The sequence below is a fragment of the Haemaphysalis longicornis genome, unplaced genomic scaffold (genome assembly GCF_048455015.1).
Source record: "Haemaphysalis longicornis isolate Haplotype H1 unplaced genomic scaffold, Haemaphysalis longicornis Haplotype H1 scaffold_1, whole genome shotgun sequence".
Taxonomy (NCBI): Eukaryota; Metazoa; Arthropoda; class Arachnida; order Ixodida; family Ixodidae; genus Haemaphysalis; species Haemaphysalis longicornis.
The window spans coordinates 261,260,903-261,283,637 of record NW_027526203.1 but is presented as its reverse complement, the minus strand read 5'-3'; the positions used below and the strand labels follow the sequence as shown (position 1 = coordinate 261,283,637).

The 22,735-nt window shown below is 47.1% G+C and overlaps 1 protein-coding gene across 9 annotated transcripts in view; it reads right to left on the bottom strand.

Annotated features, from left to right (window-relative positions):
* Nucleotides 1-22,735, bottom strand: part of LOC144144961 (protein lev-9-like) — a 300,769-nt gene that overhangs the window by 26,963 nt on the left and 251,071 nt on the right. For all 9 annotated transcript variants that reach the window (XM_077676464.1, XM_077676468.1, XM_077676483.1 and 6 more), the window contains one exon: nucleotides 13,794-13,873. In XM_077676464.1, coding sequence (XP_077532590.1) covers nucleotides 13,794-13,873 — 80 coding nt within the window. The remainder of the gene's footprint in view (nucleotides 1-13,793; nucleotides 13,874-22,735) is intronic.

Below are 22,735 nucleotides of genomic sequence, written 5' to 3'. Positions count from 1 at the left end.
ATTGTCAGATATTATTGGTGATACGCTGAATTTTTTTCTCTTTACCTTCAAAGCCACCCCCTCCCTCTCCCACCCGATTTGCCGCCCAGCCCTCCGCCGTGTCGGCTTCATGCAACTCGGCCCTGCACGTGAAAACGTTGGTGACCCTATTTCTAGTCTATTAAGTGCTAAATTGGAATATACGATGCAAGAGCGTGATTAAATAAAGTGAGAGCATCAAGAAAACGCAACGGCCACTGCAATTCGCCGAACCAGTTTGTTTTGCGGCCACTACGTTCGGTATCACAAGCAAATGTTACGCTTCTGACGCTCGCTGCATTTCGGGACTGAGCCAGGGAAAAAACGGCAAGATAGCGCTGCAATATGTATTCGTAACGATGACGCAAACCAGCATGTTTATTGAAAATGCACGCATAATGGCGCAGGTGCGCAAAAGTACGGCTCACCGGAGCGGACGAGCCTGCGGTCCGCGAGAATCGCTGGCTTTTACGCGCGATCATCGCCGATTGGGTTACTCTTCTTGTTTGATAGGCTGTTGTTGAAACGTCCTTGTCACTAAACGTATTAGTGTAAAAAAGAAGCTTTCACTTCAAATTTCACTTCATACGACCATCGATCGGTGAATCTGCGAGTGGCAGAGCGCCGTCACTGTCCCAGCACTTTCGTCGACGCTGTAAACGTATTTAGCGCTGCAAAGCTTTTTTCCATAAAGCCAAGTTGGTCGCCTCACGAGATCGGACGCGTCGGAAATGGGCTGGAGACCGTCTAGCGAAACAATCGGGAGTATCGAGCTCATTTTGCTTCTGTCAACACGGGATCGTATGGGACCCCCGCAGCTTTGTACTACCCGGAAGTACTGCTCGGAAGCCGGTTTCGCAGCGCCCCCTGGGCAGCGCAGGAGTCGATGCACATATTGCGGACGTAGCACGACGCCAGCCTCGTGTATGTGGTGTGGTGTGATTTCGGCGGACTCGACCACCATGCCAAACGCTCCCCTCCCTTTTATTTGCTTTCTGCCCCCCCCCCCCTTTTTTTTTTTGCCCCATCCATATCCTACGTTCTCCTCTTCTGTTCCTATCCCCACCCCTTTTTCTATGGAGATGTGCCCCAAGCTAAGTACAATAATAAGCCTTGCGAGCTTCTTTCCCTTTTCCTTATAAACCGAACCACTCAAGTAACCCAAGCTAATGAAATGGAATGAACGCTCGTGAAAAGACGCCTAAACAGGTTGTGACAAGGCTGCCTCGACGCGTCCGCCTCCACTACAGGGTGGGAACACAGCTTTTGGTGGGCGCCCATCTTGGTTCAAGTGTTCCGCCAAGCGTACAACGATTGAATGCTTGGGGCAAAATGCGAGGAAGTTTGGCTCAGTTAACCTTTTTCAAGAGTAGTGCTTGCGCATAAATTTTTGGAAACAAATAGGTAAGGTTTCTTTAGATTCACTGTTCAGTAGTTTCATAGGCGAAGCTATTCGGTCAGTTCATTTTTTTTTTGTTTTCGTTGTACAGGTACTTATGCCTTGCCTTAACGTAGAGGTAATCTTGACAAGTTGACCAACATTGAACTATGACAGAAGCACTGCCTAAGCTGCTGTGGACGCCTTTAAAGGCAAAAGTATTACGTTCGCCATTCTGCGAAAAACCGTCGTTGTTGTTTGGTACAGAAAACGACCGCCTTTGTACATGGTGAAAAAACAAAAACACATTTCAGCTCGCGTGGGATTTGAACCAGGCTCTCCAGAGTACTAGCCGTGTAGTTTCGACCGCACTACTGACGCACGCTGGCAGCGGCGGAGCGCATTTTGGAATTGTTGTTGGGTTTCTTTCTTCGTAGAACACACGCACTTAGGCAATTGGCCATGTGTCGGGAGGTTTGAGCGGCTAATGCGGCCGCTTCAAAAAAATTGGCAACATAAATGAATTGGAGACGGCTTTTCGGTGTTGGTGTGTCGGAAGACAGGAAATGCGTGTACATAGCTTCCAAATTGAGTTCGAGATGCGGAAGGAAGGTTGTTTAGCCATTGACCCCGTACCAAGGCGGTAGGCCTAATTGCACTACCAACCAGTTGCGACTTTTCATATCCATGCGGTATTGCGAAAAAAAAGGAGCACTTGTACGCTTTCCATATTCACCAGAGAATGCGCTCTAGGCCTTTATCGACGATCCTTTATTTTTGTGGGGATAGGGGACCTTTTTTCAGCGTTGCGGACAGCGTCTTGAAGGCTTCGCGTATTTGGTATAATACATTGACCACGCCGTGACAATAACCCAAGTACATTGCGATAGTTTGATGAGTCGGTAGATGTTATAATGAGGATCGCAGGCTTTTGGTTAGTACGTATGTACTCTTATAGACTTTTAGTGTCGTATTACTCGTTACGTCTCCAAGCTAATGAAAAAAAAAGGTTATTCATTTTTTATCTGACTAAATTTTTAGCACAACTGCGCACATTTAACCTTTTTTTTCCTTTCAGCCCCACTAACTTGACGGAATAGGAAAGTCCCTGCAGTTTACGTAGCTGTGCCAGTGAAAGTTCTCCCCCTACAGTACAGGGAATAAACATGACGTCGCGGCTGGTGACTCGGATGTGAGAAACTTCGAAATGAATGCTAGTCAGTTCGTGGTACTGGAAGCTACATTCAGCTGTGACTCATAGGAGGAGATAATTTCTCCGCCTTCGCTTTCGTCGAGCGAAGTGCATAAAACTTTGCAAGGTCTGCAAAAGAGCCATCACCACTGCAAAAAAAAAAAAAAAAGTGGTTTTTAATGACAGAAAAGTATAACCCGAAAACAAAGAACAAAGCGCCCTGGGTGCCGCAAGTCATGCCGGGCATCAAACCTCAGGAACCTCAGGCTCTTAAATAAGCAAAAAAAAAGTGCCCCCCCCCCCCCCCCCCCCGAAAGACATTCGTAAACACTACCATAGGAGTGCCTGAAAAGTTGCAAAAGCCCTACAACTGAAATTTGCCCGTGGGTCTCCTGCTTTCGACCTTCTGTTGGAATACGGCAACGGTCCGGTGAAAAAGAACACTCTGCAGAAAGTTCGGTGTGCTTACGAAAATATTCGACATAATGAAAACGAAAGTTTCCAGGATGAGCGACGTAGTGAAGAACTGAGTCGTATTGTTAGGCGGAATAGAAATCCGAAGCGATGTTGAGCTTGACCTTCTTGACAGCGGCTCTTTTCTTGGAACAACATTACCCCAGAGCAAGCAACTGGAAAATCATGCACTCGTCTCTATAAGTGGTATCATCAAACCCTGGAAACAAGTAACCGGATATCGCTTTACAAGGCCCTAGCTAGCTGGTTCTTACATACCACTGAGCCCTGTGCCGAAATTCCTCATGGTATTCGCTGCGTTCCTTGTGACATCGACTCGTGAACTTGTAGAGCTCACTCAACACACTGACAGTGAGGGTGTTCCGCACCCATACGATTATGAGGAAGATCTGTAGCGGTCGTCTGGTGTAATTGATTGAGCTGCTGCAAATCATAAAGAAAAAAACAAGTTGAGAAGTGGAGGTTTGACGCGGATTAGGTGAACCTGTTCTATTCCCGTTCCGTACGTGTCACGCGGCACACCGTATTCTAAGAAGATGTTTAAGCTGTTGGCTGCTCTTCTTGAGCTTTATTTGTACTGTACAAAAAATTTGACTTTGTATTTCTTTTCCAACCTCTGGAATTGATCGACCTTCTCTTTTGCCAATTCTCAAAATTGATTGTACGCTCTTTTCTTCATTTAAACTTTTACGTTTCTAATTCATAGATTCCTGAAATGGGCACCTTAGGCCATCATAAGCTCCCGATTTCTCGCCAATCCCCTGAGTTTGTCTGTATGTGCCGCGAAGGAAGGAACAACAACACTTTTAACACTCGTTCACCGTTGCTTTCGTGCGGCAGTAGCGCGATGCTAATGTACTAGGCTTCCGCTCTGGGGATCCGGGTTTAAATTTCACATGAACTGAAACGTGTTTGGTATTTACTATTTGCAGTGGAAGCCACTTTCTGTACCGGACAACGACTGCAACGACGACGAGCTTTTGCAGAATGGGGCTGCAGAACGGGCAGAAGCCGGGGCCAAGCATCGAACGTACGACGTAGTGCTCAGTAGCATCGATTATGTGGGCACTTCAAGCATCCGTGCTATTGCTGGCTCGATGTCACTGAAGCCTGTAGACAATGTCCAGACCGAGGAGAAAAAAAATATTTCAGACAGCGTATGTTATCTAATCTTCGTAATGCACCAGTATTTGGCTCGGGTACTTCGCGGCAACATATCTAGGGACTGGACGCGGTTGCTAGCTGCGTTCTAAAGGAAGTTTAGATTTTTCAAGAAGTTGAAGAAGGTGTTGCAGGGTATCTATAAAGACATCGCATAACAGTAATGAATCGAGCAGGTTGTCACAAAAAACTGAAATACCGAAAAATGTAGCCGAGTTCCCCCCAGTGTGACATATGCTAAAACAGCGGAGCTGTGGTTCTCGTTTGTCGGTTCGAATATCAACGGGCACTCGCCCGAGAACGGCAGTCCTTCGCCGCGCAAATTCCACAAATCGCGCGAATGATTCGGCAGCTTAACGTCAGCGGCGGGAGGACCCCTCCAGTAGCAGGAGGGAGAGGAACCACCCATGCCACACCACTGCGCTTTCTGTCGGTGGGTTTGGGAACAGGTTTTTAGATGCAACGCATCTCATGCTCGCCCCTCTGTCCTTCCTGCGTCTGTCCGGCGTTGTCCGCACAGCTGCGCCTCTCCTCCTCTCCTCTCTCCGATAGCGAACACTCTCTCCCAAACAGCGGCGGGTTGGCGCAGCGCGCTCTCACTCCGTTGCTAGGCGCCGGTGGGCGGCGCTGCGCATGTGCAGTACTCTCTCTCTCCGCGCTCACCTCTCCTTCGAGCGCTGTGAATATAAAGCGGCATGCCGCGCTCCGACGGTCTGAGTCGACGGTCGTCCGCGTTACGCTTGCACTCTCTCGCAGTACTCGACGATTGTTTGATGCAATCGTCGAGCCCCTAACTGCGCACTTTACGGACCACAAGGCACTCATTCTCGTCTGCAATAAAGACCGTACCTGAGCATACGTGTACTGCATGTGCATTGCATGGTGAAAATGGAAAACTACGCCCACCTCCCCTTCGCGTGAGAATCCCTGCTATAAGCGTAATCAATGCAATGGAAAACGCAGATGGAACCCCCCATGAGATGCGTTGCATCACACCAGCGTTCCCGCGAGGGGGGGTGGGCGTAATTTTTGCGAGGCCGACGGCGGGTCTGGGAACCCGATCCTACCCCTGCGTGACGCACGGCCTTCCGAAGACTTACAAAAAGGCTAGACCTACAAGAGCTCCGCTGTTAAAAGCGCGCGCACACATAAGAAGCACACAAATAGAACTAACATTGCTCGCTGTCTTCTTGAAGTACGAAAAACGAAGCTAACCAAGATAGCACGAAATACAACAATCACAACTGCGGGATAACATTTCATACAGCAACAATAATGCTTGCTGAAACGCATGAGTAGCCTCGAAGCCTCGTTAATTCAAGCAAGCAATGCATTTCTCTTCATCTACAACCGTGGCCGAGTGAAACATTGGACAGATTAGTACACCTAAACGCTAGTACATTTTAGATGCAACGCATCTCTTTCTCTGAGGCATGTCCCTCCTGCGTCGGCGTCGGCGGCGTCCGCACGCCACCTGCGCATACGCGCCTCTCCTCCGCTCTTCTCTCCGACAGCTGTGCGCAACACTCTCACTCCGTCTCATTATCATAGACAACAGCTGCGTGCGCGCGCTTCGCTCCGCTCGCGTCTGCTCCAGAGCGCAAGTGCGCGCATGCGCGACTCTCCTCCGCTGTCTCCTCTCCTTCAGGCGCAGTGAATATAAAGCGGGTAGCGCGCTGCGGCGGTTCAGTCAGCGCTCGCTCTCGTTCGACGCCGCATGCCTTTGCTTGACGACTCCGTGCTTGACTTAATTCTTCCGATGAATACATGATGGAAGGGACGGTCCCTTCAGCGAGTGGGCTGACACAATCCAATACCAGCGTCAGCGCAAACGCTCAAGGAAACGTTACCACCAATTGAACCCCCCGATGCGTCGCATCACATCAGGGTTCCCTCGCGGGAAGATGGGCGTAATTTTTGTTGAAAACGATATCCACACGCGTGGGATAAAGGGTTTGACCTGTGCGCACGTAATACATCTAAGTTAGCGTAAATATAGAACAAAGCTTTTAATCTGGCTACTGTGTTGCGTGTTTCGAGCGCGAGAATATTGTTTTCGGGCATCAGGCATGGAGGGGAACGACTGGATCGATGCTGCTAAAAAAATAATGGAAGATACATTGGTGGATGTTTAACAATCTTTCTATTTCGCTAACTTGAGAGTCCAGTCAATGCGCAGGCTTTGCTCCGGCTTTAGAAGCCCACAACACATCGTTTCTCACGCGCCCCTCGCACAGCCATATAGTTTCTAGCTATATACACTAGAGAGGAATCTGGCGCTAGCGTATACGCGGCTAACATCAACGCCGTCTCTGTTGTCATAGGCCACCATTATATACACGAGAACGGATTCCTGGGCGAGTTCATGTTGCATTCCAGAAAAATTCGTAGCGCATGCGGACGAGGACTAGAAAACAGACACACCACGGAGCGCTACTTTCAACTAGTTTTTATTAGAAAGACACGTCCATATATATCCACACTTTTTGCCCTCTCACCGCCATTGGCCACGTGTTGTAGCCATGCGAAGAAATGCCGACTCCTTACCTGTTAAACTTAACGATGGCACGCTCACGCAAGTTGACCCCGCTCTCACAATCAATTCTGCCTCCATAATCGAAAGTAGTTTAAAGTAGCGCTCCGTGGTGTCTCTGTTTTCTTGTCCTCGTCCGCATGCGCTATGAATTTTTATGCACCATTATACCGTCCACTCGCCTCAGTTTCATCATTGGCTTGGATTGAAACGTTTTACTGGCCGTAAATTCATATAAAATGCCCCAAGCTAAGAAGAGTGTGTAATTATATAATTGTAAAATAAAATGCCGTTTTAACGCTAAAGAAAAAAAAATAACGCCTGCTTTTTTTACTACGAGTCTTGCAGAACGGTTATGGCTATTATTCTGCAGACCAAGCTGGCAATTAAGATTAATGTAAACTTCTGTGAAAAACTTATTAAAGACTCTTATTTTGCAAACATTTCAAATAATAATTTGTTTGAAAAGCTCAGAAAGGTTTTACGCGCACACTTACGAAAACGAGCAGCTGGCATTCGTGATGTTTTCGTTCGTATTTTAATAACAGACCGCCTGCTATAACTTTCGCAGCGGCAAGCGGCAAATTACGCGTTCTTTGAAGATGTCCGGGCGCAATTAACATGTGTACTGCTACTGAAAAAAAAAACTGGGAAGCGCATTCGAGTTCCTTACCACAAACTAACGTGTCTACGTTGTGGGATTGTACTTATGCAAATATGTATGTACTGATGGTCGCTCGCCGGCACCAGTCCTCCCACTTGCTTATAATAAAGCACAGCTGTCTTAGCATGAACTAATAGAGCGAATTTCGAGTTTCCAAGCGAAGCGAAGCGAGTTTCAGCCATTTTTGCCGGAGCGGCTACCTCGTAGACATGGCACTACATAGTGAAAAAGCAAACCTAAAAGACGCTTAAGAATCAGACATGCCAAACCATCAGCTGTGGACTTCCCATGAGGCCATAAACCCAACGCCGACCTATATTCCCAGGCGCAGTTTCTTCTCTACTATACTCATTCACCCGCTGCCGTGGCTCCGTGGCTAAGGCGTTGTGCTGCTGAGGACGAGGACGCGGGTTCGATTCCCAGCCACGGCGGCCGCTTTTCTGGTGGAGGCGAAAAGCAAAAACGCCCGTGTGTACGAGATTTCGGCGCACGTTAAAGATCCCCAGGTGGTCAAAGTTAATCCGGAGGCCTCCACTACGGCTCCCCTCATCGCCTGCGTGGCGTCGGCGCGTTAAACCCTACAGTCAATCAGCATACTTACTAAGAAACGCTATGCGAACAGCGTGTCAGTTGAGCTTTGCGTTCTAACCATCTGTGGTCACGTTTGCTGGCTTTAGCGATGGCACTGACTGCCGCCTGTTTTATTGTCCACCGGTATCGGTATTTCCGGTATTTCGCCTCCGTCATTCTTATTCCATCCTCTTTTCCGCCTACTCAGCCCCTTACTGCGGGAGCATTCTTTTTTATGCTGGGACGAAGGGGACGGGATCGTCAGGCTGCGAGAAGCCTTCGAATCCCGAGTAGCAGGCCAGAAGCGACGCGAAGGCGGCGCTACTGCTGCCAGCTCGACTTGGCGTCACCTCTTTCCGCACGCGGTCTGTGTTCGGTCGCTCTCTGTCCACGACTCGACGGCTGAAATTTTTTGACAGGAGCCGCCTATTTATAACCCATGCAATAAAACTGAAGCTACGCTTCTAGACCATCTCTAGTCGGTTCTTCCTGTTTAAAGGGGTCATGCGGACAAAATATAAGTTTCTTTATTCAAATGATTTGATGCTTTATAGTGCCACCAGCGCTTGTCCGGCAGCAAACGATGCTTTATTCACTGAGAAATTACCCATTTAAGTTAAAATTTTGATTTTCCTGCCAAATCGTGCGTTTCGTGACGTCTCTGATGACGCAAAAAGGACAGGTCCCTAAACGAACTTTAATATGCCGTTTACTCTGCAGTAGACTACGGAACGCTTTAGTTACTGTCAGTCTTCCTAAATGGCGCCACCATACTGCGCAGGAGCGCTTTCCGCGTTTGCTTTGTTGCTGACCGTATTTGCACCTGGTTTGTTTTTGTTGTGGTACGTAGTAATCGTTTCGGAAAACATGGGGTATGCTCGACAAACAGGGTCATGTAAGACAATGTCGCTTACGCCAATCGGCCAGCGTTGCGTGCGACAATCCCAAAGCACCGGACTGCTGTGCAGCTATAACAAACACAGTGCGCGCAGTACCATCCGCAGCAGTGGTCCTTCTAAGTGGTAATTTACAAAGTTTACCCCACCATTCCTACTGCTGTAAAATGAGTATGAATTACATTTAAGCGAAAATAGCTCGTTTTGCAAGCTTGTAAGCCCTGACTAACTTGCGTTTGGTTTTGCCAGCCTCAGCCAATCGCCCAGCTGTGCATATTACGTGATAGGTTCTAGTGTTGGAAATGAGCTGCTGAGTCGCATGGCCATTCTCCTTTTTCCTAATTATATAGCTCATTTCAGCGAAGTTTACGTTAAAAGTGCTGTCAGTATGATTCTAACGAAGCAAGGTTCCCTTCAGTGGGCCTGTGTTCAGACCTCAACACTAAAAAAAAAAAAAATAAACGCACGTGTAGTCGCTGCGCATATCTTATTAATGTTTATGCCATGAAAGTTTGTCAGTAAATGGTATTTCCAGATAATTATAGTATTTTTTTACGAGGGCCCCCTCCATATATAACAGTTTGGATCATTCCTTGAACTAACTCACAAAGATCCAGTGTTGATTTTAGAACATCTGTCCGGTGGGGTCCCAGTAGTTAAGGTAGTTCTGGTCTCCTCTGGCTCCACCAGTCGGCGCTGGGTTGAGAGGTCGGTACTGGCCAGTACGACCGCCCACTGCTTATGATTGGAGTTCGGATTGGGGCTGAGGAAAGGTGCGCTTTGGCACTCCCGCACCATATGGCAGAGAGTGCACGGCCGTGTCCACAATGTGCATGACGAGTGATAGGAAGCTTGGTACACGGCATGAGTAGGGTGCCATGGTGGTAGGAATTTGGGAATTTGTTTGCAGCCCGCGGAGGATGGTCGCCTCGGCTAGAGTGAGTTTAGGGAGGGAATCGTCGTTGTTCGTTTTCGTAATGGGTTAAGGTGGACAAAGCGGATGGGAAGTGTCAAGTCAGTCTTGGTGTTTTGAATTGGGTTGCCTCCCTGCGTTGGTATGAACTCGGACCGCTGCGTGAGCCGCTTCGTTCACGCACGGGCACTCGTGTCAGCGACTTAATTAATGAATTTCTGGGTTGCTTGGGAGAAATATGTGAGTAATAGTAGTGCCATTTTATTTAATATTGAATTAAGGGTAAGGGTCGGAGCCCGAAAGGGCCACCGCGACGTCCAGGGGTCTGGCCGTGACGGTTTATGCGTGAAGCATGGGGTGAGTTGCATCCAGTAATGAAGTGTACGTGGAGTCGTGAAAATGGCTTTGTATTCGTAACTTGGCTTGACAGCCAGTGCGATGGAAAGTTGTCATTGTGTTTTCGTTTATTTAATAGCGTTGAGGCTTAGTAAATAAGAAACGAGTTCGACCTATAACCAGGAAGCAAATTTAGCATCCCGGATATAGTCTAGCAAGGAGCGATAAGCAGGACCATGGAGTCATCGATGCTAATAGGCGTCCTGCCGCAGATGTAGGCCTGTCTCCGTGACGTCCAGATGACGTGGATGAGGTGAGAACTTCGGGAGCGGTGACTTTGGTGCTTTAGCAGCGACAGCATTTGCGGCGTATGTTTGGCGGGTGGGATAGGTACGGGGATGCGTCCACGTAGCAGGCGAAGGGGATGAGGTCGTATTTGCTTTGAAGGGCTCGTGCATGAGTTGCTCTGCGATCCTTGCTTGGACGGTACGTGGTTCGGGGAATGGGGGCAACTTTGATTTGATGTCGGCAGAGGAGGAAAAACTTTATCGTGAGCCTGGTGATGTCGGAGTGGTCCCTCAGTCTAGGAGACCATGGAACGACCGTGTTGTCTCAGCCCTGGACAGCAGGAGTTGCTGCGCATCCAAGCCGGCGCTGGTCGTCAGGTTCTCCCACAGCTCAGGCAAGGGAAGGAAAGCGGCTAAAGCTGGGAGGGCGGAGTTATGTGCGCACCCAAAGATCATGTGTATGATGATGAGTGGGATACGGGATTTCTGACCTAGAGGGCGTGGAATAGCCTAGCCGATACAGCATGGCTCGGGCAGTCGGCGTTGGTTTGAGGCGGGTGAATTGGAAATGCCATGGGCTTCTTGAAGTTCTCCCCTGGTACTATGGACTCCTAATTGCAGGAACTTGCGAGTAGATACTGTTGGACTTCGAGGGAGGCTTTGTAGGCTTGTCGAATGATGGATGTTGAAAATTTTGTGTTCCGCGGGTTTCAGAGTTCCCTCGGATAATGAGGATTACTTGTAGTCTGTGGAGTGTGTCTGGTTTTTAGAGGCCGAACCTATGGTTGGCTACTCTGCGGATTAGATGTGTGATAGTACGGCTGAATCGAATGATTGGCAAGGCACTCGGGCCTTGTTTTTGAATGTTGAGGCTGAGAATTCGGAGGTGAGGAACGTTGGTAACGGCTTTGTTGCTTAATTACAGTCAAAGGTTATATATGGAACCTGTACGTTTCTTGTTCGTGCGTTTGCAAAGGGTGAGTAGGGTGAAGTTTTCTGTCTTGTTCGAAGGTTTGGCTGGGCCATGTCGATGGATGCTTCCAGAGGGTCGCGTCGGCCCCCCGTTGAGCCGTTTGGGAACCGTAGTGCGACATCGTCAGCGTATGGGGCGCGGTGCAGGTTAGGGACTTTGCTGAGTTTCGGGTGAGGTCTTTCATTGCGAGGCCTTGCACTATGGCCTGATTTGCGATGTTATCAAAGGCGTCCTCCATGTAGAGGAAAAGAAATTATTGTTTGCTGCAGTTGTTGAGATTATCGAGCATTTCTTGGTATTTTTTTTTCTTCGTAGCAAGGAGTACTGCCGATAAATAAGGTTCGGGGTGACTGTAACCTGTCTCGCAACCTTCAGTAATTTCGGAAAAACTGTTGTTTCAAGATATTTGTTCGCTAGCGTTTATTATAATAAAAACAAATCAGTTGTACACCAAACTACTTACGCTGAAATCCCAATGAATGGCTGCCGTTATGTCTTTTACGTTATTGGAAATAAAATTGCGTTACGGTATTGGAATTGCAGGCCGAATTCTGTTACGTGCACTTCCTGCAGAATTTTTGAGCACATTATTCTAAAGTGCCTTACCGAATACGTGGAAGAAAATGCAGTTGTCTATTCCAATCAACATGGTTTTCGTCGCGGCCTATCAACAGTCACACAACTGGTCGAAACCTTGCATGACCTTTCCAATGGCATTAACGATCGATCGCAGGTTGACGTAATATCCTTAGACCTGTCAAATGCTTTTTAGCGCGTTTCCAATCCTACACTGACCCAAAAGCTTACAAGTATACTGGGAAACGGACCTATGACCAAGTCGATCGAAAGCTATTTGACCAACCGCTATTAATTTGCTCAATATGGTGGACATGTGTCTGAAACCATCCTAGTGTTATCAGGAGTGCCCCACGGTTCTGTTTTAGCCCCCATGTTGTTTGTTCTTTTTATTAATGACATCACAGACGTAGTGAAAGTAAAAGCCAGATTGTTCGCAGACGATTGCATCCTCTACCAGAGAATAGGCATCTATCAGGTTCGGTTAAAACTATACAAGTTGCTAAAAAAGGTCGAGAACTGGTGTCGAGAATGGCAAATGGAAATAAATACCGAGAAAACTGTCGTCATGTCAATAACAAAGAAAAAAATGCAGGCAAATTTTTCGTATTCGCTGGGAAATGTACCACTTCGAAACGTCGCTCTCTGCAAATATCGGGGTATCTTGATATCGTCCGACCTAAACTGGACTGCGGATGTTGAATATAGTACAAAGAAGGCTCTCAGTAAGTTAGATTTTCTTAAGCGAACCCTTCGTCATTCGAGGACCTCCACCCCCCCCCCCCCCAAAAAAAAAAAAAAAAACACTTCTATACCATGCTTATCCGTCCAATCCTCGAATATGCGAATGTGGTCTGGTTCCCTTTCACAAACAAAAATATACGCGCGCTTGAAAGAACACAACCGAAAGCAGTTTGTTTTATCTATAATCATTATAGGCGTATCGACTTACACTTACCTGCTACTCTTTTGAAAAGAGCGGATCTGCACACCCTGGCCAGCCACGCCAAGCTCCATAGTTTGAGGTTTTTGTATCTGATGTTACACAATTGATTGAAAATAGATCCGGCTAATTATGCTACGGCTAACTGTAAACGCCAAACACGAAACAAGCATTGTCGCACACTACACGAGTATTCTTTCAAGAACAATGTTTTTTGTCACTCTTTTTTTCCACGAGCCATACGCGCCTGCAATACACTGCACGCCACTATGTTGACACAGCCGACAGTTGAAAAATTTGTACTTCGAGCGAGTGAATTTGACGACGTCGCAAGTTTTAACTCTGTGTCTGTGCTTTTACGTTTTGTATTTGTTATTATTCGGTCTCGTCTGCCCCAGCAAGTGAACCAATGTTTATATTCACGACGATTATTTGCCTATCACTGCGCCGAATTTCGCACCACGTCCGTGACATATGCTTCGTTATATGCCAACTATTTGCAACATGTGTTTTAGTCTGTATATTGTTTACTTTTACAATGTGACTCCCCTCCTGTAATAATCTTATAACAGGATTGAAAATATCCTGAAATAAACAAGTAAATAAATGAAATAATACCAAATCAAGAAAACAGCATGGGATGCAGGCGAAATACAAGGAGCGGTCGTGCATTCGAGATTTTGGGGCCGCTGATGTTGTTCCCAGGGGGTTTAAATAAATCTCTTAATTACCGAACCTACATCACTTTGGGCCCTCATAGCCCAAACTGATTGTAATGTTAAACATCAATTGAACTGTGTACAGAGCGTAAGATGACAGACTTATTCATTTTTTTGTGTGCAGATATCTTCAGAGGATGATATAGGTATTTGAACCCACCTTTTTTGGTGTACCATTTCCCTGCTTGCGCACAAATTGTCCGCCCGCAACATCAGTAACCGTACAGTTGCCGTGAAAAGCTGCAGATAAAAATTGAAGCAATGGGCGTTACAACCTGCAGCAAATTTACAAACACTGTCACCTTCAAAAGAGACTCAGCTCGGAACGACACATGCGTTCGAGCAAAAGATGCAGCCTGTAAGTTTCGCGTTGTTTGAATTGCATTTACAGGTTTCACAAGATGTTAAAATAATGTTTATATCACGCCGGATACACATCAGTGCAATTAAAAAGAAACATTCCGGAAAGCATGCATTCCACGTTTTTACGGCGTTTGCCGCATCCATGTGGCAGTCGAAGGTGCAGGATTATATGTAGCAATTGAAATCGAGATAACCTGCAACATTTTTGCGCCGCTTGTCTCTCGGGCTTTGCAGGTTAACTGGTTCCACTCTTGCTTTACAGGCTTTAAGACTTCTGGGGATTCACTCGCGGTAATTGGCCCGTGTGCGCCTGCCTGCGCGTAAGTTTGTACCTCCACGAAAGAGCGCTCGGATAAATACCTGTGACGGGGCCGCCCATTTCAGCACATTATGAAACCGGGATAGGGGAGCGCTAGGGGGTTCTCCATTTATTCACTGAACTGCCTCCCCACATCCTTGAACAACGCTTCAGTTTCATAACGGAACGCCAGGTTTACCGCTGACCCCGGGAGCCTCACCGGTAGCTAAATTGGCAAGGTATCGGATCCGTAATCCGGATGTCATCAGGTCGGGCCCGGTGCAACAATACGAGGGAGGCGCTGCCGGGCACTACTAGCACATGTGCACCTTCACCAGTACAGGACCCGAATAATCTGGACCCCTGGTTCGGCCAAAGCATTCCCATGGACCAAAAACTGGACAGACGGCTTTCTGTCGCCAGAAAATACAAATGATAGAACTGGCCACATCGATGAACAGGTGAGACACTAAGAATCTCTTTGTCCAGACAGACGGCCACTGGAACTTGAACGTGGCAATGTTTAACTCTACGACTCTATCTAGTGAGGGTAGTAAGCTGTCCTAATAGGGGAGATCTCAAGCATCAAATGGGATATCATCGGTTTAAGATAGGTTAGAGGAGGGGGGAGCAAACTTCACGCTAAACGGTGTAGTGGCTGTTTCTGTGTAGCTGTTTCTCCTGTAGTTGAAGCACCTTAGTCCAGGTGCCCCTGAGACCTGGCCGCTGCCTGGGCTAGAGATACTAGTCTTTAGTGTTGAAGAAATCGGATTTAGCGCAACGAAAGACATCGACGGTGAAAAGGACGGGACTGGCGCTAACTCGCAACCGGATTTTTCATTGAAAAGACGGAATGCATATATACATACGCCGAATGTACATATGCATGCCGTCTTGGATACATAATTGGATACATAATGGCTGGTGTGTGGCAGTAGGCCATGTGAAGTAATATTGAGTTGGGAGCATGAAGTGGAAAAGGTGATAAAATGAACAGCGCTGGCCAGGTCAGCGATACAGTAGGGATGCAAGAAATCTGTGGGTCTGGAGAGGTTGCCACTGGAAATCGAATGCGGAAACGTTTAACACTACAACTTTGTCAAGCGAGGATAGTCAACTGTGCTCTCAGGTAAATGGCATACCATACTATTAAATGAGGTCAGAAGAACAAGTTACGGCCTCAAGATCCCAAGGACGCGTGTTCGGTCCCGGCCGCGGTGCCTTCTTTTTAGATGGGGGCAAAAAGCGAAAACTGCCGCCGAAATTAGCCCGGAAAGCTCCTCTGAGGCGCCCCTCATAAGCGAGGGGTAGCTTCGGTGCGTTAAACCCCACTAAGAAAGAAGGCCTTAAGATCCTGAAGAGCGAAAATAGCCAAGGGCATGACGAAAGGAAGGAGCCCAAGTTCGATTCTTGTTTCACAGAGATAACAGGGAATGTGAAAATTTTGCAGCATTAGCAGAAACATTAAGGTCGTTCTGATGAAGCCAACATGAAGGTACGACTTAAGGTAATGTAAGCATAAGCACCAACGTCTAGGTGAATAGATGAGGCTGCTAACGGTTTCCATTATGGTGCTGAATCGGCGATGAACAAGGTAAACGCGAAATAGGCCTGATGCAAAAACTGGCGCCCTCTTGCGGAAACCGCGTGCGCTTCCGCCATGTTGTGGGATTCCCGGATCTCCGGAGACCGCACTATACATGATAGCCCAGGGTTAGTGACGCGCACGTCGGCATTTATCGTTGTCCAAGATGCTTAAATACTGCCGTGTAACTTGCTGTGCACAAAGATGATACGAGGACGACCACGGGAATAGCGTACACATCTTTTTTTATTTCTCAACGGACGCATGATTCGAGCCCTGCGTGAAGTCGCTTGCGGGTGTCGACTTCCCTTCGCGCAGTAATATTAGAGCTAGATCGTATGCATAGTCACGAAACGAATAATATGGGCAGGGCTAAAAAGGTCCCAGAGTGAGCTATTTTCTAGCCCTGTATTTGCCGCCGAGCACTTCTGCCTGCTGGTAGTTAAGGCGCACGGCATCGGTCAGCTCGTACTTTATCGTGCGGGTAGAGGTTTGAGTCTGCCGTTCGTGTTTTGCGCACCCGCGTTTTCTTTTTATTCTGAACGTTCGGTAGGCTCTTATGGAAGTACTACGCTTTTTTTCGTTTGCCAAACGTTACAGGAAATAAGGGATCCGCGAGAGTTGCAACCTTCACGTAGCGCCATGAGTAGTGCAAGTAACATACGTAGTAATTCCTTGTATCGGTCATTTACCGCTCGTCGCCTGCTGTTCGACCGTAGCCTATTTTCCCAAGATTAAATATTTCGAGCGGAATTTTCTAAGCGGTAGTGTGCACCCAGTTTTGTTGTTCACGGCGCGAGCAAAGCACGCTCAGCGGTCGCCGCGAGGCACGCGCTCACGAGCGCTCGGCATTTTCTCTCTTTTTAAGGTTTTCGCAGTTTTTTTTTTTTTGCTAAAGCCTTTGCGTGTGCTGGGGACGCTCGGCGGTCGCCGCGAGCACGCGATCACCAGCGCTCGGCAATTTATTGGTAATTTAATTGTTCATTGGCAATTTATTGGTAATTTATTGGCAACGTTTAACACGTTACACGCCACACACGTTACGCGCTACACATTACGGCCAGCTACAACAGCTACGCTGTTAAAAATGCCAGGTATGCAATTTATTTTGTTGAGAGTTTTTTTTTTTTTTTGCAGGTTTCCTCTGCGTCCCAGAGGATCTTTAGCGTATAGCTATATCGCGAGTGAGGCTGTCAACCTCAGGACATTCCGTAAGTTTCGAAGCGTTTCAGAAATGACCTCCTAAGAAAGCCGCAGGATGCGAACCAACACGTATGTACTTTCAAAGTTTACGTTCTCAAAGCCCCCCCCACCCCCCCCTCCCCCGCCTCAAAAAAAAAAAAAAAAAAAAAAAGAAACGCGACAGTCTCCGAAAGCTTCCCTGCCGGTGCCTCCCTGACTGCTTTTTCGATGCATAATGCGCATTTACGAAGTCGCGCGTAAATGTGGGCAACAGAGAAAGGTCCACACATCACTCGTCGCTCATTTTTCTGCGCTTAAATCTGATTATAAAAGGATCGCCAAGCCCAGAAAGCCCCTTACACGCTCCGTACGAAGCAATCCCGCGACCGCCATCCCCCAACATGGCGTAGTGTGCTCGTTTCGTTTTTCTTCCGGTAGATGGCGGCACTTTTGCATAAGGTCTATACCCTGTGGGGATGGGAGACTAACGCAAAAGTAGGAAAGAAGCAAGTAGGCGAGCGTGAAGTGAGAAACTTTGGAGTAGTGTACCCGTTGGGTTTGCAGATGAAAACGACCTCAGCAGGAATAATATATTCTTCTGCTAACGAATCAACTAAAAATGGTCAATAAAAAATTCCAACGGTGAACTAAAACGATATCGACTTCATTACAAATGCCAGCATAGGTATTGTGGATGATATTGAGGCGCCAGGGAAGGCAAATAATAGTGATCACAGGTTGGTGAGGTGGCTACATCTGAAGAGAGAAAGATCGCAATAAAATAAGTAAACCAAGCTTACAATCAGTGGCAGTCGGGGCGCAGAAGTTAATAATGGCGCTTTAGAAGAATTTCGCGATATTAGGAGGCAAAAAAAGGAGAGAAGAAAATTTCCATATGCCGAATGAGAAGCTACGATAACCACAGAACCAGCAGTAGCTGCAGTATGGTGGGATCATGGAAAAGAACCTGATAAACTATTTCAGAAAACGAAGGAACAGAGTGAACAACACAGAGTATGAAAGTGTCAAGAATGAAGGAGCAAATAAAATTGTCGCAGTTGTCAAAACAGTCGAACAGAAGCCAGAGAAACGATATTCATGAGTACAAGATGGCAAGGGCTGAAGAAACAGGAACTGGAGGTGGGAAATTAGAGCCAACGAAGAATGTTGCTATTGTCCGAAATAGGCGGTCCGCAATCTGAAATGCAATTGTTAAAATAACAAACAACGCAAAAATTGATGGCGTGTAAAAAAAGAAGCGTAAAATTTTCTAAGCAGATTCATACGCTAGCAACGTTTGGCGAGGAAACAGTACTAAACGGCCTAGCTTCGTTCGGGAGTTTTCAAAGGTAACTGCAGGCGAGGTGGCGAAAACGCTCAAGGACCTGAAGAGAAGGAAACCGCGGGGAACAACGAAGCACGCAGGTCCCTATGAGTTGGCCACAGAATTACCACGGCTCTGGAAAATGATTCTGGTAATGTTGCAAAAGAAAAGCTGCAGAATTATTCTCACAATGCCTCAGGGCAACTTGATACCACCAGTCAGCAAGAAGGCTCAGCTAATTACATTTCGCAAGAAGGGTGATGTCAAAGAGCTAAGCAATACAGACTCATCTGCGTACTCTCAGTTGTGTAGAAAGTGTTTCAACGAAGATAATAGTTAAACGCATAAGTTATACCACAAATTTTATACAACCGGCGTAACAGGTCGTATATAGGAAAGGTTAATTAACAATAGATAGCACTGGTGGCATCAACCCCGTAAGGGAAAAATCACCGGAGTATAATATACTAGGGATGGGCGAATAGTGAATTTGAGGTTCGAAGCGAATTCGAAGCGAATAGGGATTTGGTCGAATAATTTCAAATTGAATAGTTCGAATAGCACACATCACCAATTACAAAAAATGAGCATTTATCACTTGATGTGTGAGTGTATCACTTACTAAATAACTCATTATTTGGCGTTCTTCGCCCATGCTGGCCTTGCGCCATTAACATCAACCATCATCATCACCATCATCATCAAAAAAGAGCAAATTTTGACCAGACTAGGAATTAGAACTCACGCAGGCACAGCATTTTGTGAAACTATTACCAGTTGAGTATTTATTCAGAAATTACATGCACCGCTTTCCTTTATCATGAAAACCGCTTTCTTTTCCTGTATTCACAAGTTTTCGGGAAGAAATATTACTTGCTCCACATGCTCCGGGAGAAGCAGCTCCCGCTGGCTGCTGAAATTTCCTGCTGCCGAGAACGGCCTCTCAGTCGTCGCCTGCGTAGCAGGAATTGGATGGTACTTTCGTGCCACCATAGGACAGCGCTAGGTAAAGCCGGCTGACATGGTTCCTCTACCCCTCCAGAGGGTTTTCAGACCGTGGGAGCGTAGGGACGCAAAGTAGTCTGTCACTTGTCTGTCACAGCTCACGCAGTCGTCGTCGTCGTCTTCGTCGTCGTCGTCGTCGTCATTATCATCATCATCATCATCATCATCATCAAGAGAAAAAAACAGCCTACCAAAGCCCACTGCAGCATAGAGTTTCATACAAATAACTAGAGGGGAAACTGGCGCTAGTGTCAACGCGAACATGGCAGCGGCGCTTACGCTTCAATGGGAATGATGGGTAGTTCTGGAACCGGATTGCGTAGGATCGAAACAAGCGTAGGGCTGCGGAAATGGTGTTTTTAAATGCAGAGCATTTCTTTAACTCACGATGTCACCCGGCGTTGGCGTGCCTCGGCGTCCGCAACAGCCGTTCCAGGTGCGCCCTCTCCCTTACTCCTCCTCTCCCGCATCACGCTACCCTCCTCGCTCTCAGCAACAGGTCCGCACCCCTCCCCCTACACTATATAAAAAATAATACTTGCCGGCGCCTGGTTTCGATCCCACGACCCTGCGGGCGGAACGCAAGGTACATGGAGCTCTACCCACTGCGCCACAAAGCCGACACAGAATGGAAGGCTACGAACGCGCCTTATATCCTTGACTCATTCAAACTACGTCAAGAAGCTGCTGATACAACGCATTCACTACCTGTGGGCGGAACGCGAGGTACATGGTGCTCTTCCCACTGCGCCACAAAACCGACACAAAATGAAAGGCTACGAACGCGCCTTATATCCTTGACTCATTCGAACTACGTCAAGAAGCTGCTGCTACAACGCATTCACTACCACCAACTCCCCAAACACTAAACGTTAACGCAATACACCCACCCCCTATGCGACGCATTTACTCGAGTCTGCATCGCGGGGAGATGGGACCTTTTTTACAAAAAAACTCTTATTGCCCGGTTCTCCGTTCGTAAATGACATGACAAACAAGAAAGTCAGGGTTTAAAAACTGGTTTTGTATGAAATAGAACCGCGCGTTTCAATGAACAGCAGACGCGGAGTCGAGGAGGTTTGTGGAGCAGGTTTGCCATTTGCCGCCAACTACAGCAGGACTCGGACTTCTTTAGAAGTTATTTGTTAAAGTTTCGGCGCTTGTAGTTTGTAATACTAAGAAAAGTTTTCTTTTCATAAAAAAAAGAAACCGATTACCTTTGGAGAAGTTCTTGCCTGAATTAGTGACATTTATGCGTTCCTATCAGCCGCCGGTGCTGCTGTTCTACGCCGTAGGAGCCGGCGTTCGCACGGAAGGTGTAGCTGTTCCAAGCGATTCGTAACCGTCTTCAGCTTCGACAATACATCGCTTTGCCGAACGAGCAGCGCCGCAACTCCTAATTCGCAGACAACTTCACCGCACAGAGCGCCGTCATTTGTGTTTTCGTGCTCACCAACGTTGGTGCTCACTGTGCCGGCAATGAATTGATAACCCACCCAATTCGCAACTCTGGTTATAAAACATTCCACTCAGGGTGGCATCAGTGCGCGCGCGGCATACAGTTCAAGGAGAAACGTATTTTTGATAGCTTCTTCCAACACCCCGCGTAGGCAAATGCGTTCATGGAAATCCAAAACGAAAACGAAGCGTCCTGCAATCCATAGCAAGTTCCACAAGCAATCGAGCGCAAATCCGAATCCAGAACTACCCATCACGCCCATTGAAGCGTACGATCGCAGCGCCAGATTCCTCTCTAGTTGTTATTGTATGAAACTCTATGCACTCCAGGGCAAAGGACTCTGCCATTGACTTCCAACAGCTCCTGTCCTGCGCCGCTCTAGTGGAGTGTTGGCCACCGAATTTCTGTATTTCATCCCTTCACCTTGTTATTGGCCTTCCCCTTCTTCTAGACCCATGGCCAGCCGCAGTCCATTTCCTTTTCTTTACTTGAACTATGATATCGTCTACTCGGGTTTGTTCCCTGACCCAGGAAGCTCGTTTCCTGTCCTTCAGTGTTACTCCTATTATTATCCATTCCATGGCCCTCTGAGCCGATCTAAGTTTGCTTTCCAGTGGTTTAGTAAGGTGCCAAGCTCCAGCTCCGTATGTCATCACTGGCAGTATGCACTGATCGTATATTTTTCTTTTTTGAGTGATAGAGGTAACTTACCTTTCATTATATGGAGCGCTTGCCGTGTGTTCCTCTGCCCATTCCTATTCTGTGCCGTCTTTCTCTGTCGCGGTTGGGGTCAGCGTTAACCATCTGTCCGGAGTAGCTAACTTCTTTTACTTCTTCTAGCGCTCCGTTGCCTAAGCTGAAGAGGGCACTTTCGGCATGCTTATTCTTCATTACTTTTGATTTATCCATGTCTATTTTTAGCCCCACCGCCATGTTTCTGATTGTAGTTAATCAAACATTTTTGCCGGTGTTCTGTGCAACTCGGCTATACTATGTCGTCTACAAACCTCAAATGACTCCAACATTCTCCGTTCATTTTTAATCCTGTGTTTTCCCAGTCAAGCTTCCTAAATACCTCCTCCAGACGTGCTGAGAACAGTTTTAGCGAGATGGTGCACGGCCGCTCGATGTGACCTTGTTTCCATCAAGCGGCCGTGGATGGTGTCTCCTTGTCTTACTCCCTTTCGGATCGGGAATTTATCTCTTTGCTTGTGGAGTGTTATCCTGCCCGTACATCCCTTATATATGTCATCTAGGAGACTTATGTAGGTCTCTTCTATTCCCTGGTCCTATAATGCTTTTAGCACGGCGGCGGTTTTTCCCGAGTCAAACGCTTTCTCATAGTGTATAAATGCCATGTAAATGGGTTTAGTGTAGTTTGCAGATTTTTCGATCACTGGATTGACAAGACGGATGTGATCCATGGTTGAGTACCCTTTCCTAGACTCAGCCTGCTCTCTGGGTTGTTGGGAATCCAGGTTGTCGCCAATTCGGTTAAAAATAACTTTTGTAAATAGCTTGTCCTTAATAAGTAGTAAATACGGCAGCTCACGCAGTGAGCTGCCGTATTTGCTAGATGCTAATTTACTAAATTCTAAGCAATTACTGAAAATTAACTATAACTTTTGTAAATAGCTTGCCCTTCATAAGTAGTAAATACGGCAGCTCACTGCGTGAGCTGCCGTATTGGCTAGATGCTAATTCACTAAATTCTAAGCAATTACTGAAAAAAATGTTAATTCAAAAGTGATGGGCCCATTTAGATTGGAAGATTTATATTCAAACGCAATTAGTAGACGCCAAAATAGAAAAGTGAGAAGCAGTTGGCTCTAGAGTTTTTAGCGCCGCCTAGAAGCTCCGCTAATAACAGGATAATTTAGCCGCAA